We start from the raw sequence: 15619 nt of genomic DNA on the forward strand, positions 1-15619 counted from the left end.
TGAGCTAAAGTCTTTAACCGTGTGATATCCCCATAAGGTTTCTGATACTCAGCCTGCTTGTCAAGTGAAAAACGGGCTCACAAAAGTGAGGAAACCTTCCAGACCACATCCCCCACACTGCAGCCTGCAGCCCACTCCACTCTTCTGCTGGGCTGTGAGGGGTCCCATCTTGCCCTCCCCCTCTCTCCCTCCCACCAGGCTCCCGCCAGCCTCGTTGGTCCCGCCTGGGCTGATTCTGTGCCTCTCCAACCGGTCCAGGTCCTTGCCCCCTATCAGTCTGCCTTCCATGATGCTCTGAGAGCAATTCAGCAATATGTGAATCTCATGGTATCTTACCTTAAGCCTTCCAGGACTCCCCACAACTTTCCTGATAAAGTTCAGGCTCCTTCACTTTGCTCACGGAATGAGTGGCCCAGCCTCTGCCTCTCCAGGTCCCCTTCCCTCACTTTCCCCTCCCAACCACCAGTGTCCAGCCATCCGAGACCACCTGGCCCCCTGCGGCAGGTGGCGGGCTCCTGCCTCCTAGTGCAGGCCCTTCCCTCTCCCTTCCCACTCCTTCACTTTTTTGCTGACTTCTCTTCTCCCAGAATGGCCCAAGCACTCCATCCTCTAGGAAGCCCTCACCTCCGCCACCCTCTCTCCATTGCCCCTGTGAGCGCACAGGCCACTCTGCTACAGGTGGACGGCTGGTTCTTGTACCCGTCTCTTGGGGTGTAGGAGCAACAGTATCTTTCTAGGGTCTAAGTCCATGAGTGAAATTGCTGAGTGTTGTGGGCAGATAGACTACAAGTGACAGATTATTTTCCAGCAAAATAAATTTACACTTCCACCAGCAATAGATGAGATTCCTTAACTTTTAGCTCTTCAACAAAAACTTGAAATTCTCAGACTTCTTAATTCACTAGCCAATCAAATGGGTGTAAGATGTTATCTTATTGGGGTCTTAATTTGCATTTCGTATTACTAATAAGATTGAAAATCTGTGTTTATCCACCATTTGAGTTTCTTCTGTGTTATATATATTCATGAATTTTTATTGGCTAAAAGTTTTTTATTATGTAGTAATTGATACATACAATACAGTATGTTTAGGTATACAGTATGTTTAGGTATACAGTATGTTAGGTATACAGTATGTTTGGGTATACAGTATGTTAGGTATACAGTATGTTTAGGTATACAGTATGTTTGGGTATACAGTATGTTAGGTATACAGTATGTTTGGGTATACAGTATGTTAGGTATACAGTATGTTTGGGTATACAGTATGTTTAGGTATACAGTATGTTTGGGTATACAGTATGTTAGGTATACAGTATGTTAGGTATACAGTATGTTTAGGTATACAGTATGTTAGGTATACAGTATGTTTGGGTATACAGTATGTTAGGTATACAGTATGTTAGGTATACAGTATGTTCGGGTATACAGTATGTTAGGTATACAGTATGTTAGGTATACAGTATGTTTGGGTATACAGTATGTTTGGTATACAGTATGTTTGGGTATACAGTATGTTTAGGTATACAGTATGTTTGGGTTACAGTATGTTAGGTATACAGTATGTTTGGTATACAGTATGTTTGGGTATACAGTATGTTTGGGTATACAGTATGTTAGGTATACAGTATGTTAGGTATACAGTATGTTAGGTATACAGTATGTTAGGTATACAGTATGTTTGGGTATACAGTATGTTAGTATGCAGTATGTTAGGTATACAGTATGTTTAGGTATACAGTATGTTAGGTATCAGTATGTTAGGTATGCAGTATGTTAGGTATACAGGATGTTTGGGTATACAGTATGTTAGGTATGCAGTATGTTAGGTATACAGTATGTTCAGGTATACAGTATGTTGGGTATCAGTATGTTCGGTATACAGTATGTTTGGGTATACAGTATGTTAGGTATACAGTATGTTTGGGTATACAGTATGTTAGGTATACAGTATGTTTTGTTTTGGTATACAGTATGTTTGGTATACAGTATGTTAGGTATCATTTTTTTTTTTTTTTTTTTTTTTTTTTTTTTTTTTATCAGTATGTTAGGTATGCAGTATGTTATACAGTATTTCAGGTATATGTATTTGGGTATACAGTATGTTGGGTATACAGTATGTTTGGGTATACAGTATGTTAGGTATACAGTATGGTTGGTATACAGTATGTTGGGTATACAGTATGTTAGGTATACAGTATGTTTGGTATACAGTATGTTAGGTATACAGTATGTTTGGGTATACAGTATGTTAGGTATACAGTATGTTTGGGTATACAGTATGTTAGGTATACAGTATGTTTGGGTATACAGTATGTTAGGTATCAGTATGTTAGGTATACAGTATGTTTGGGTATACAGTATGTTAGGTATGCAGTATGTTAGGTATCAGTATGTTAGGTATACAGTTGTTTTTTGGTATCAGTATGTTTAGGTATACAGTATGTTAGGTATACAGTATGTTGGGTATACAGTATTTGTATACAGTATGTTGGTATACAGTATTTTGGTTACAGTATTTTTTATTTGGTATACAGTATGTTTGGGTATACAGTATGTTAGGTATACAGTATGTTAGGTATACAGTATGTTTGGGTATACAGTATGTTAGGTATGCAGTATGTTAGGTATACAGTATGTTTGGGTATACAGTATGTTAGGTATACAGTATGTTAGGTATCAGTATGTGGTATACAGTATGTTGGTATACAGTTGTTGGTATACAGTATGTTAGGTATACAGTATGTTTGGGTATACAGTATGTTGGTATACAGTATGTTGGTATACAGTATGTTAGGTATACAGTATGTTTAGGTATCAGTATGTTAGGTATCAGTATGTTAGGTATACAGTATGTTTGGGTATACAGTATGTTAGGTATACAGTATGTTTGGGTATACAGTATGTTAGGTATACAGTATGTTTAGGGTATCAGTATGTTTAGGTATACAGTATGTTAGGTATACAGTATGTTTGGGTATACAGTATGTTTAGGTATACAGTATGTTAGGTATACAGTATGTTTGGGTATACAGTATGTTAGGTATACAGTATGTTTGGGTATACAGTATGTTAGGTATACAGTATGTTAGGTATACAGTATGTTTGGTATACAGTATGTTTAGGTATCAGTATGTTAGGTATACAGTATGTTTGGGTATACAGTATGTTAGGTATACAGTATGTTTGGGTATACAGTATGTTAGGTATACAGTATGTTGGTATAAGTATGTTGTATACAGTATGTTAGGTATACAGTATGTTTGGGTATACAGTATGTTTAGTATCAGTATGTTTGGTATACAGTATGTTAGGTATACAGTATGTTTGGGTATACAGTATGTTAGGTATACAGTATGTTGTATGTTTGGTATACAGTATGTTTAGGTATACAGTATGTTTGGGTATACAGTATGTTAGGTATACAGTATGTTTGGTATACAGTATGTTTGGTATACAGTATGTTTGGGTATACAGTATGTTAGGTATACAGTATGTTTGGGTATACAGTATGTTAGGTATACAGTATGTTTGGGTATACAGTATGTTAGGTATACAGTATGTTTGGTATACAGTATGTTTGGGTATACAGTATGTTAGGTATACAGTATGTTAGGTATACAGTATGTTAGGTATACAGTATGTTTGGTATACAGTATGTTAGGTATACAGTATGTTTGGGTATACAGTATGTTTAGGTATACAGTATGTTAGGTATACAGTATGTTTGGTATACAGTATGTTAGGTATACAGTATGTTTGGGTATACAGTATGTTAGGTATACAGTATGTTTGGGTATACAGTATGTTAGGTATACAGTATGTTAGGTATACAGTATGTTAGGTATACAGTATGTTTGGGTATACAGTATGTTAGGTATACAGTATGTTTGGGTATACAGTATGTTAGGTATACAGTATGTTTGGGTATACAGTATGTTAGGTATACAGTATGTTAGGTATACAGTATGTTTGGGTATACAGTATGTTTAGGTATACAGTATGTTAGTTATTCAGTATGTTTTGGGTATACAGTATGTTTAGGTATACAGTATGTTAGGTATACAGTATGTTTAGGTATACAGTATGTTAGGTATACAGTATGTTTGGGTATACAGTATGTTAGGTATACAGTATGTTTGGGTATACAGTATGTTTGGGTATACAGTATGTTTGGGTATACAGTATGTTAGGTATACAGTATGTTTGGGTATACAGTATGGAATGTAACAACAAAACAACCCCGCCACTCTCCACCCAACTCTGCACCAGAACAGTTTCAATGTTATCCCAGTGTTACTGCTGTGCAGTCTTAAAACATAATCTAATCGTAGTCAATAACCCCTTTGAGGGTGACTGTGTTGGAAACACCTTTTCACAGTGGGTGGCTTGCCTTTTTCTTTATGGGCAGAACTACTTAATGCAAGGAAATGCCGCAATGTTTTCTTTTTCTTTTTCTTTTCTTTCCTTTTTTTTTTTTTTGAGACAGAGTCTCCACTATTGCCCAGGCTGGAATGTAGTGGCACCATCTCAGCTCACTGCAGCCTGCTTGTTCAATATCAAACTATTCTTCTGCCTCAGCCTCCCGAGTAGCTGGCACTACAGGCGCGTGCTGCTGCACCGGGCTAATTTTTGTATTTTTTGTAGAGACAGGGTTCTGCCACATTGTCCAGGCTGGTCTCAAACTCCTGGACTTAAGTAATCCACCCACCTCAACCTTCCGAAGTGCTGGCATTACAGGTGTGAGCCACCATGCCTGGCCTCACAATGTTTTATTTTCTCATTGGTTTGGCTGGTTGTGTTTGATTTTAGATCCACCAACATGTTTGCCCATTTGTTTACTCACCTGTTCTTTCTTCTCAAATGTTCCTTCTAAAAGCATTTATCTTCTCTTCTTCCTGAAGTTATTTTTAGAAGTTATTTAAGGGCAGCCTGTTAATGGTCAACTCAGTTTTTACCAAGAAGTATCTTTTCTTTCACCTACCTTTTCTGCAAGTCTGTTTAGCTGAGTGTGGAAATGAAAGTGGAAAATCATCATCTCCCCCATTCTGCAGTCTTCTGCCTTCCATCTTGTTGTTGAGAAGTTTCCTGTCTGTCTACGTGGTTCCTGCTTCTGAGTGATGTGTCATAACTCTCTGGCTGTTTTGCAGATTTTCTCCTTATCTTTGATATATTGCTGTTTTAATATATTCTGTCCAAGTGCAGATTTCATTTTACTTATCCTGTTTGGAATACATTGCGTTTTTGTTTGTGGATTCTTTGGTTCATTCTGAAAAACTCTCCCACCCATTATTTCTTCAAATAGGCATCTCATTCATTCTCATTCTCTTCTTCTGAGATGAGTGGACTTTTGTAGACCTCATCTTTCCATCTTCCTTATCTCTTCTTCATCTTGTCTCTGCATGGTGTTCTGCATAATTTCTTAAGATTTCTCTTCCAATTTTCTAGTTTTTTCATTAACTTTATAAAAATCCTGTTTGTTTTGTGACCTTTGGTTAGGAGCTAATATTTGCTTACTCTTAATCTGAAAACAAACTAAACAGTGAGCATAACTCGAGAGCGCTTTCCTTCCGAGAAGATTTGCATTTGTTGTTCTTGGGAACCACAGGATCATACCAGGTTGGGGCCGTTTTTAGCTCAGCTTAATCCAGGAGTCTCAGGTTGGGCCCCCGGCCTGCCTGCGAACACTGCGTCTCCACCCAGAGCAGGCCTGCCTTTGGAGCTGGCTTACTTCCTTTGCTGTATTTTCGGGGTTCTTTTTCTCATGCGCAGACACACTCACACACACACCCCAGTTTCCATTAACCGCTGCAACTTCAGCAATGCCACAGAATTCTGTTTTGTGAAAGATCTAGTTATTCCCCTGCAAGAAGGCCTTTCAGAGGGTACCGTCTGCCATACAGCCAAAAGTAGAAGCATGTGCAGGGCTGTTTTACTAGCCATCTTCACACTGTCTTGCTTGCTTCTGTCTCCCTTACCCTCCGCCCCTAAACGTTTTCTTCTTCCCACATCTTCTCCCCACCTCTTCAGGCTGCCTCCACATACCTCATTCAAGTCTTTTCATTCTTGTACAGAGCAGTTCATCCTCTTCAGCCTTAATCTTCATCTCACATGGGGCCTACCTCTGAATATTTAAGCCAGTCAGCAGAAGCGAAGTCAGGCACCAGGCACTGTCCTGTAATGGGGGGTCCGCCCTCCTCAGAAGGCAGTTGTGATTGTAAATAGCAGTTTTTCCTTTATTTGGTGATTTAAATTCACTAAGCGCACAGTGAGTGCCTGCCAGGTGCCTGACGTTGTCTGGGACTCTGTGGAGATGGTTGTTCATGTGAGTTCATGCCATTAGTGTTACATTTCTTCCATGTGTAACACGTAGCTCTCAGTAATATTTAATATGCTCAAAAGCATTGGAATCTTTACTTATCACAGTGTATTCAAAGAAATATGGAAGAGATTGGCCTAAGGAATTGCATTTGTTGATTCATGTCAATGGTTGTTTTTAGCTATTCTTCCCTACTAGTGAATCATCTACAATATAGTTTGAAGTTTGGTACTTAGCCTTTTACACCCATATTTCTTCGGTAGCAGAAATTAGAATGAATAATTTGTGTGCATTTTTCAATGTCCGTACAAATGCAATGCAGAACAAAACTCCTCTTTTGCCAACATTGTCGCTCTTCCTCAGGTGACCCTGTTAGGGTCATATTTTCTTTTATCTTGTATCTTTAAAGGAAAGCAGTAAGTGCAGCTCTAATTTCATCCACTTGGTAAGCATTGATTTGTGGGCCTGTTTTGTGGGAGGCACTAGTGTAGGCCCTGGGGTACAGTGAGGAGCAAAGCAAAGTCCCTTACACTGCACACATGTCCTAGTGGGAGGCGGGCACTCAGCCGTGGGTCCGGAAGGCACCGCAAAGCAGCAGCCAGGGCTAAGCCGAGCAGAGGGAGGGAGGGAGGCATTCCAGGCAGACGAGACAGTGAGCGCATGGGCTCAGCAGTGGCCCTTGCTCGGAATACTGAAAGACAATACTTGAGTATGAAGCTAAACCTTTCTTTGCCTACACTTCTGTTTTTCAGGCATCCGAGATGTTTCTAAATGGAGTGAGCGAACAAGAAAGCCTCTAGAAGCCCTCTATGGGTATGACTACTTTGCCAGAACCTGTGAAAAGTGGGTGGATGGCATAAGACAGTTTAAAAATCTCCCAGATGGTAGGTTACTGGACTTGAAGGGCTCTCTGCCTGTCATAGAGGGTGCTCAAGTTCCTCCCCAGTGTTCCAGAATTGCTCAGTGATTCATGAATCTGCCCATCGCCCTCACACGCTCATGTGTGAACAGAACAGAGAATACTAGTTATTGTATACTGTGCCAGTTCTTGTGCAGTCAGTCTGGCTTAACGTAGAGATAGGACTGCGTGTCCAAAGGTTCACAGTGTTGAGTCTTTAATAGCAGACTGTTCTTTTTTCCTTCTAATCCTTGGTGTGTGTGCATTGACAAAATAATTATCCAGAAGCCTTAAACAGTTTCTATTTTCTAATTCCAGAATGAGTAATTCGAAAATAAATAGGCCATAATATGTACAATATTTTTTCCTTTGTACACATTTAGATGTGTCACCCCACGAGGACGCTGTTAATCTTTAATCTCAATGGAATTAATATGGGGAAGAAAATATTCAATTTTTTTCCCCATCTTCAGAACTAAGTGATATGACCTTAACTATGAACAAATATCTCCTATTTTTTTTTTTTTTAATTTTAAGATGAAGTCTCACTCTGTCACCAGGCTGGAATGCAATGGCATGATCTCAGCTCACTGCAGTCTCTGCCTCCTGGGTTCAAGCAATTCCTCTGCCTCAGCCTCCCAAGTAGCTGGGATTACAGGCGTGCACCACCACGCAGGCAAATTTTTTTGTATTTTAGTAGAGACAGGGTTTCACCGTGTTAGCCAGGATGGCCTTGATCTCTTGACCTTGTGATCTGCCCACCTTGGCCACCCCAAGTGCTGGGATTACAGGCCTGAGCCACCGTGCCCAGCCTCTTATTCTTTATCTGAAAAATTAACAAGATTTCCAGTTAAAGTAAGAATTGACATCTTTAAGAGAAATTCTGAATTATAGTTTATTTTCATACAGCTATTTATGTTTATAATCTCATTTTTCTTTTTTTTTTTTAATTGCTGGAAAATAGAGTAGCTAAGATCTAATCTTGGAGTGCATTGTTACAAAATGGTTGTGATTGAAGGACCAATTTGATCTATTAGGTAATCATTTCCTGGGTGAATCATCTGCCAAAACTTTCACAATGAAAAGGACATTTGGAAATGTCGCTCTTCTGGTTTGAGTTGAAAACAGCAAATATATCAAATTTATGCCTTATAATGTTCCTGTTCAGATGCAGCATCCACCCATGGAAACAGCCCTGGAAATCTCTGCTCTTAGAACAAAAAAATGCCATAAAACAATGTTTAAGACAGTTCTCCATTAAAGAGGGCACGTTTGTAAAATGTAAACTTGTATGTTTTATTGAAGAGAGTAGTGAAAACATGGGAAGATTTAAAGGTGGAAATAGGGTTAAATCAGCAATTCAAAAATACGTTCATGATACAGAGGCTGTAGCAGTGTATAAACTGTCTCACAGCGAGACCCTTCATGATGCGTCCCCCTTCTGTGCTGACTAATTTGGTAGGAGCCCTTTTTTCCTACTGTCCTCTCAGGTTTATGGATGCTTGGTACAGCATAGGGATTCACTGCATTGCACGGCTCTGGAGTGCGAGGGGCCTGAGTGTGCATTCTGGCTGTGCCCCCAGCTTGCTGTTAGAATGGATCTGGGCAGGTAACTTAGCTTCTTGAAGCTTCCGTTTCCTATCTGTGACCTCGAAAAGCTGTTGCGGGGATAAAATGAGATATTATCTGTTCAGCTTTGGTGCAGGATCAAAGACAGAGTAAGTGCCTAATGAAGGGTTGGTATTACTGTTATTACAAAAGTACTTAATGGACAAACATTTTTATATGCTGAATGAGTTAAAATGTGTAACTACTGTGTTTAACAGATACGAAATTGTTTAAACAGTTCCTGGCACAAAGTGAGTACTCAGGAATATTGACTTTGATCATCATCACGTGATGATGCAGTTGGCTGGTGTGTGTCATCTCAGGACAGGAGAGGGAAGTGTCAGAGACCTGGAGAAGTATTTCCCTAGTCAACGGGTCCCCTTCTCACCTAGCAGGCAGTGACTTCCCATTGAAGCGGAGGGAAAGGCCTGGGGCCGTGCAGGGCAGGGGAGCACTGCACTGTGGGGGCTTCTCCCAGCCTTCTCAGAGCTGCAGTGCCTTCCTCTTGACACACACGGAGAAGGAAGGGAGGAGAAGGAAAGAGCTAGCTTAGGGCTGCCGGGAACCTTAGATGCAACTCTCTTTTTAGCCCCACAACAGCCCCAGGGAACTGTGATTGTTCCTGTTTGTGGCTGAAGCTCCCAGTGGTTAAGGAGCCACCACAGTCTCACAGAGGCAGGAAACTGCAGTACAGGGACTAGGGTCCAGGCTGTCCATTATTGCCTCAGGAAAGTTCTCATAAATGGGGATAAGTCCTTACAGTCTCTCCAAAGTGTGTTAGTCAGGAGTGTCACAGAGGCATCAGTGATAAGGAGAAGCTGCTTTACCATGCGCAAGTTGTATAATAAATTCACTGTGCGGTTCATATGCTTTGAGGGCTGGCCGGGGCCCCTACCCTCATCTGAAACGTGATTTCCAGGGAAAAGCTCTACAGGTGTCAAGCACCTACCACTGTTTTCACGGTGGGAACCGCCACTGTGGAATACAGTGGTGGGGTATTTATTTGATTTTCCTACTATTTTATGTGAATTTAAATCAGGCTACTTATTTACTAGTAGAACTCAGAAACAGGCAAACAAACAAGAAACAGAGAGAAACAGAAAAGGGAACCCAAAGAATGTTAGAGCTGGAAGGAAACCCAGGCACGGTCAAATCCAAAATGCAGTTTTTACAGATAGGGAAACTGAGGGCCAAGGAGGGCTCTCAGAGTTTCGCTTCCTCTGACCGCGTAGAATGGTTGCACTAAAGCAGATTCCTCGTGCTATGTATCCTTCAGGTAACATCTGCCGGCACCTGCTGCCCCAGGTCCAGTGCCCCACCTTGATTGTGCACGGTGAGAAGGATCCTCTGGTCCCGCGGTTTCATGCCGACTTCATTCATGAGCACGTGAAAGGCTCACGGTAAGTCCTGTCACCACCTTCACACTCCCCCCCAGAGCCTCGGAGTCAATGGGCAAAGCTACTGGAAGGAAAAGAACCAAGAGGAGCTGGAGTTTTGGAGTACACAGCCCCCCTTTTTGCCAATGCGTCAGTAGCACCACTTTATTTAGGGTACCACGGAAGACAGAAGCCCTGAACTCTGGGTGACGATAACCAGAAGGAAAGGTGCTCTTACTTTTATGAGTGGCAAACATGCCCATAGGTGCTAAGCCCTGTCACTTGGTAATAGTTTAGATTTATTTCCATCAGTATTAACCGAAACAGTTTCACACAATTTGGGAATTTTCAGTTTAGTTTTTTATCATTATAAAAGCACTGACCACCCAATTTAAAAAAATCTGTTAAACCAAATTTCCGATGTCTGCTGACAGCCAGCCCCGCTCAGCACGGTTAATGGTAATATTCCCTGTCCCTAAAGCCCCCAGGCCAGCAGGGAAAGCAGGCACAGAAACAGCTCCACTGCTTCCTTGTTGCTCTGTTCTAGGATATATTTAACAACGGATTTCTCAAAGAATTTTTAAATGAGGAAAAAAAGTTTCTTTTCTATAATAAAATACAATTACCATAAACCTTTATAATTCCTATATCCATAATGGATAATGCTATATCCATTTAGCATCTTTTAAGTTAACAGCATCTCTTTATTCCACACATTCCTCCTATACCACTTCAGCCATGAATCAAAAATACACATGAGCCTGTATAACAAATAATTCCTTTGGTGAGAGCATAGAGTCCATGAAGAGCAAAGGTGGGAGTTAGGCAGGATTATATTGCCGGTGGACAAAGAGGTTTAATGGAGGAGTTTTTTTTTTTTTTGGAATCGGAGTCTCACACTGTCGCCCAGGTTGGAGTGCAGTGGGGTGATCTCGGCTAACTGCAACCTCCGCCTCCCGGGTTCAAGCGATTCTCCCACCTCAGTCTCCCAAATAGGTGGGATTACAGGTGTGCGCCACCACGCCCAGCTAATTTTTTGTATTTTTAGTAGAGATGGGTTTCATGATGTTAGCCAGGCTGGTCTCAAACTCCTGACCTCGTGATCCACCTGCCTTGGCCTCCCAAAGTGCTGGGATTACAGGCATGAGCCACCGCGCCCAGCTTGGAGTTTTTAAATTGATTTAGTAGGGGCTGGGCACAGTGGCTCACACGTGTAATTCCAGCACTTCGGGAGGCCGAGGCGGGCGGTTCACTTCAGGCCAGGAGTTCAAGACCAGCCTGGCCAACATGCCGAAACCCCATCTGTACTAAAAATACAAAAATTAGCCGGGCATGGTGTCGGGCGCCTGTAATCCCAGCTACTCAGGAAGCTGAGGCAGGAGAATCGCTTGAACCCGGGAGGCAGAGGTTGCAGTGAACCAAGATTATGCCACTACACTCCAGCCTGGGTGACAGAGTGAGACTCTGTCTCAGAAATAAATAAATAAATAAATATAAATTTAGTAGAGAATAAAAGGTATTTTCAAACTAGACTTTATAAAATTATAATATTAAGTTATGGTACAAAATTCCAATAGTATACTTTCTTATTAATCCTTGCAAAAGTATTTTTTTTTTTTTTTTTTTTTTTTTTTTTTTGAGGCAGAGTTTCTCTCCTGTTGCCCAAGCTGAAGTGCAATGGCGCGATCTCGGCTCACTACAACCTCTGCCTCCCGGGTTCAAGTGATTCTCCTGCCTCAGCCTCCTGAGTAGCTGGGATTACAGGCATGTGCCACCACGCCCAGCTAATTTTTGCATTTTTAGTAGAGACGGGGTTTCACTGTGATAGCCAGGATGGTCTCGATCTCCTGACCTTGTGATCCACCCGCTTGGGCCTCCCGAAGTGCTGGGATTACAGGCATGAACCACCATGCCCGGCCTGCAAAAGTTTTTTATACAATCTCAGTTTTTGTGCTTTTGATTGTATACCTTTGCAGTGTACAAAGTGATATCTCCATATAGCACTTAACATTTTAAAAGGTATTTTATATATAGTATCTAGTTATAATTTATGACACATTTATGAAAAATATTATCCATTTTACAGGTGAGAAATCACCACTGAGCAATGTTAAGCAATTTTTCTAGGTTGTGTAGCTGGTAAATAATGAATCTTAGATTTTTCTCCTAATATGGTGCTTTTCCACCATAGCACAGCTGCCACTTATCTCTTAATATGTATGATGGTAACATGCCTAGAATAAGATACCAGGTGACCTGGTTAATTGTCTTCCAGCTTCAGAAATGACAGGTTTTGCACAGTGACACACATAGTAAATGTGGTATGTGCCCTTAAAGAGCCAGCTTCAATTAAAGTCAGTCTACAAGAAAGTTTAATTTAGGAATTAAAGTTTAATTTAGGCCCATCTCCTAGCAACACAGTACATCAGTATAGGAGAAAAACACCCTTACAGGCTCACACCTGTAATCCCAGCACTTTGGGAGGCCGAGGTGGGCAGATCACTTGAGGTCAGGAGTTCAAGACCAGCCTGGCCATCATCACTGAAACCTTGTCTCTACTAGAAATACAAAAATTAGCCAGACATGGCAGTGGGCACCCGTAATCCCTGCTCCTCAAGATGCTGAGGCAGAGAATCACTTGAACCTGGGAGGCAGAGGTTGCAGCGAGCCAAGATCACGCCACTACACTCCAGCCTGGGCAACAAGAGCCGAAACCCTGTCTGGAAAAAAAACAACAAATAAACACTTAAAGGCACAGACTATCCCTTCCCAGATTTTTTTTTTGAGACGGAGTCTCGCTCTGTCACCCAGGCTGGAGTGCAGTGGTGCGATCTCGGCTCACTGCGAGCTCTGCCTCCCGGGTTCACGCCATTCTCCTGCCTCAGCCTCTCTGAGTAGCTGGGACTACAGGCACCCGCCACCACGCCCGACTAATTTTTTTGTATTTTTAGTAGAGACGGGGTTTCACCGTGGTCTCGATCTCCTGACCTCGTGATCCGCCTGCCTCGGCCTCCCAAAGTGCTGGGATTACAAACGTGAGCCACTGCACCCGGCCTCCTTCCCAGATTTTTACCAAGAAATACAGATTCTGTGTGAAGCAAACACCAAACTGCCTTTCTTGCCTCAGAAGGAGGCTGAACGAAGGGTGGAGTGGCTCATCAGATCTGCTTCCAGCTTATGTTAATTTGTCTCTTTCTCTCTTCTCTCTTTGTGGTAGAAGAAAAATAAGAATTGCTTATTTTTATTTTAAGCAAAGGGGCCTTAGAGATCATTCAAGCCCAGTGATTTTAAAATGTGTTTTTAGTCGGTTGAAGCCCTTCCTCTGACAAGCTCTTGTGCCGAAGTCTGAGATACGAAACACAAAATGAGAGCTGCTCAGACGACAGCAGTGATGGGGAGCCGGCTTTGCCTTTCTGCCTCCTGTGTCCAAATTTCCTCATATAAGTACAGCAGTCGTAATAGATTAGGACCTACTCATAGGACTTCATTTCAAATTAATTACCTCTTTAAACACTACTCAAAGGAGGTCACGCTCTGAGATGCTGGGGGTCAGGATCTAAGCATATCAATATGAGGGGTACAATTCAGCCCATCACAGTGCGTCTGAGGAGGCGCTCAGATCCCAGGAACCAGAGGCCCGGTTCTGGGTTTCAGACTCGACTGCAAATGATGACTCCCTCGCCTCTCGCCAGCAGCCCCTCTCCATCCCTCAGCCCCTGCCTTTGCCTGCCTGGTGTGTGCTCACCCCTTACGCCAGGCCTCAGGCAGCTCCTCAGTGAGGCTTCCTTGCCTCTGCGTGCACCTCCAGTTGCGCGCTCACCTGTCTGAGGTCATGTGGCTCCTTATTCATACCTTTTTTCTTCTTCTTCTTCTTTTTCTTTTTTTTTTTTTTTTTTGAGATGGAGTCTCGCTGTCGCCCAGTCTGGAGTGCAGTGGCGCGATCTTGGCTCACTGCAAGCTCCGCCTCCTGGGTTCACGCCATTCTCCTGCCTCAGCCTCCTGAGTAGCTGGGACTACAGGCGCCCGCCAACACGCCCAGCTAATTTTTTGTATTTTTAGTAGATACGGGGTTTCACTGTGTTAGCCAGGATGGTCTCGATCTCCTGACCTCGTGATCCACCCGCCTCGGCCTCCCAAAGTGCTGGGATTACAGGTGTGAGCCACTGTGCTTGGCCTTCTTTTTTTTTTTTTTTTTTTTTAAGAGACAGGTCTTGCACTGTCATCCAGGCTGGAGTGCAGTGCTGTGATCACGGCTTATTGCAGCCTTGAACTCCTGGACTCAAGTGATCCTCCAACCTCAGCCTCCCAAGTAGCTCAGATATAGGCACGTACCACCACGCCTAGCTAATTTTTTGTGTATGTATTTTTTGTAGAGATAGGGCCTTGCCATGTTGTCTAGGCTGGTCTTGGACTCCTGGGATCAAGCAATCCTCCTGCCTTGGCCTCCCAAAGTGCCAGGATTACAGGTGTGAGCCACTGCACCCGGCCTTTTTATTCATACCTCTAACAGCTGCTAACGTGAATGCAATTCTTCCCCTGTTGAACACTCCACCGCCTATCCCAGGATGTGGTCTAGAGCATCTGAACATGCTGAGTGCATGTTGAAAGAGAGAGAGGGAGAGCGAGAGGTGCACAGAGGGCCATGTCTCTGTGGATGGGCCGGGGTCACCAGTGCAGGACCAGCTGCATGTTCTGAGCCCAGGCCTGAGGGCCAGACCCGGTGGGAAAGTCCATGTGGCACAGAGTTGGCACCTTAGCTTCGTGTCAACTAAAGGAGAGGGAGAGGGGTTAAGAGCACCAGCAGGGGACTCAGACAGACCTCGGTTTGAGTGCCGGTGTGGGTCGGAGTGCTGGTTTGGGTTTGACTGCTGGTTTGGGGTGGAGTGCTGGTGTGGGGTGGAGTGCTGGTGTGGGGTGGAGTGCTGGTTCGGGTCGGAGTGCTGGTGTGGGGTCGGAGTGCTGGTGTGGGGTGGAGTGCTGGTTCGGTCGGAGTGCTGGTTCCGGTCGGAGTGCTGGTTCGGGTCGGAGTGCTGGTTTGGGTCAGAGTGCTGGTTCGGGTTGAAGTGCTGCTTTGGTCACCATGTGCTGGGTGTAATATTTCTGTACCGCTGTTACCTGTTGTGTGAAATGAGCATGACAATACCTATCATCTCAAGATAGTTTTTGAGGAATGAATGAGGAGGTATTTGTACATTTGGACTTAAATTTAAGACTTAACACACCCAGCCTGGGCAACATGCTGAAACTTCGTCTCTACAAAAAGCAAGAAATTAGCCAGGTATGGTGGTACGCACCTGTAGTCCCACCTACTCAGGAGACTGAAGTAGGAGAATCACCAGAGCCTAGGAGGTGGAGGCTGCAGTGAGCCATGATCATGCCATAGCGCTCCAGCCTGGACATAGGAATGAGACCCCATCT

The 15619-nt window shown here is 43.0% G+C and overlaps 1 protein-coding gene across 3 annotated transcripts in view; it reads left to right on the forward strand.

The window, feature by feature from the left end:
- The window catches only part of BPHL (biphenyl hydrolase like), a 36939-nt gene that overhangs the window by 15535 nt on the left and 5785 nt on the right, over nt 1-15619 (forward strand). For 2 of the 3 annotated variants that reach the window (XM_004088721.3, XM_030817247.1), the window contains exons 5-6: nt 7072-7203; nt 10102-10225. In XM_004088721.3, the coding sequence (XP_004088769.2) occupies nt 7072-7203; nt 10102-10225 (256 nt within the window). The remainder of the gene's footprint in view (nt 1-7071; nt 7204-10101; nt 10226-15619) is intronic. The other variant, XM_030817246.1, reaches the window with a different exon arrangement.

The sequence above is a fragment of the Nomascus leucogenys genome, chromosome 8 (assembly GCF_006542625.1).
Source record: "Nomascus leucogenys isolate Asia chromosome 8, Asia_NLE_v1, whole genome shotgun sequence".
In the NCBI taxonomy this organism is placed as follows: domain Eukaryota; kingdom Metazoa; phylum Chordata; class Mammalia; order Primates; family Hylobatidae; genus Nomascus; species Nomascus leucogenys.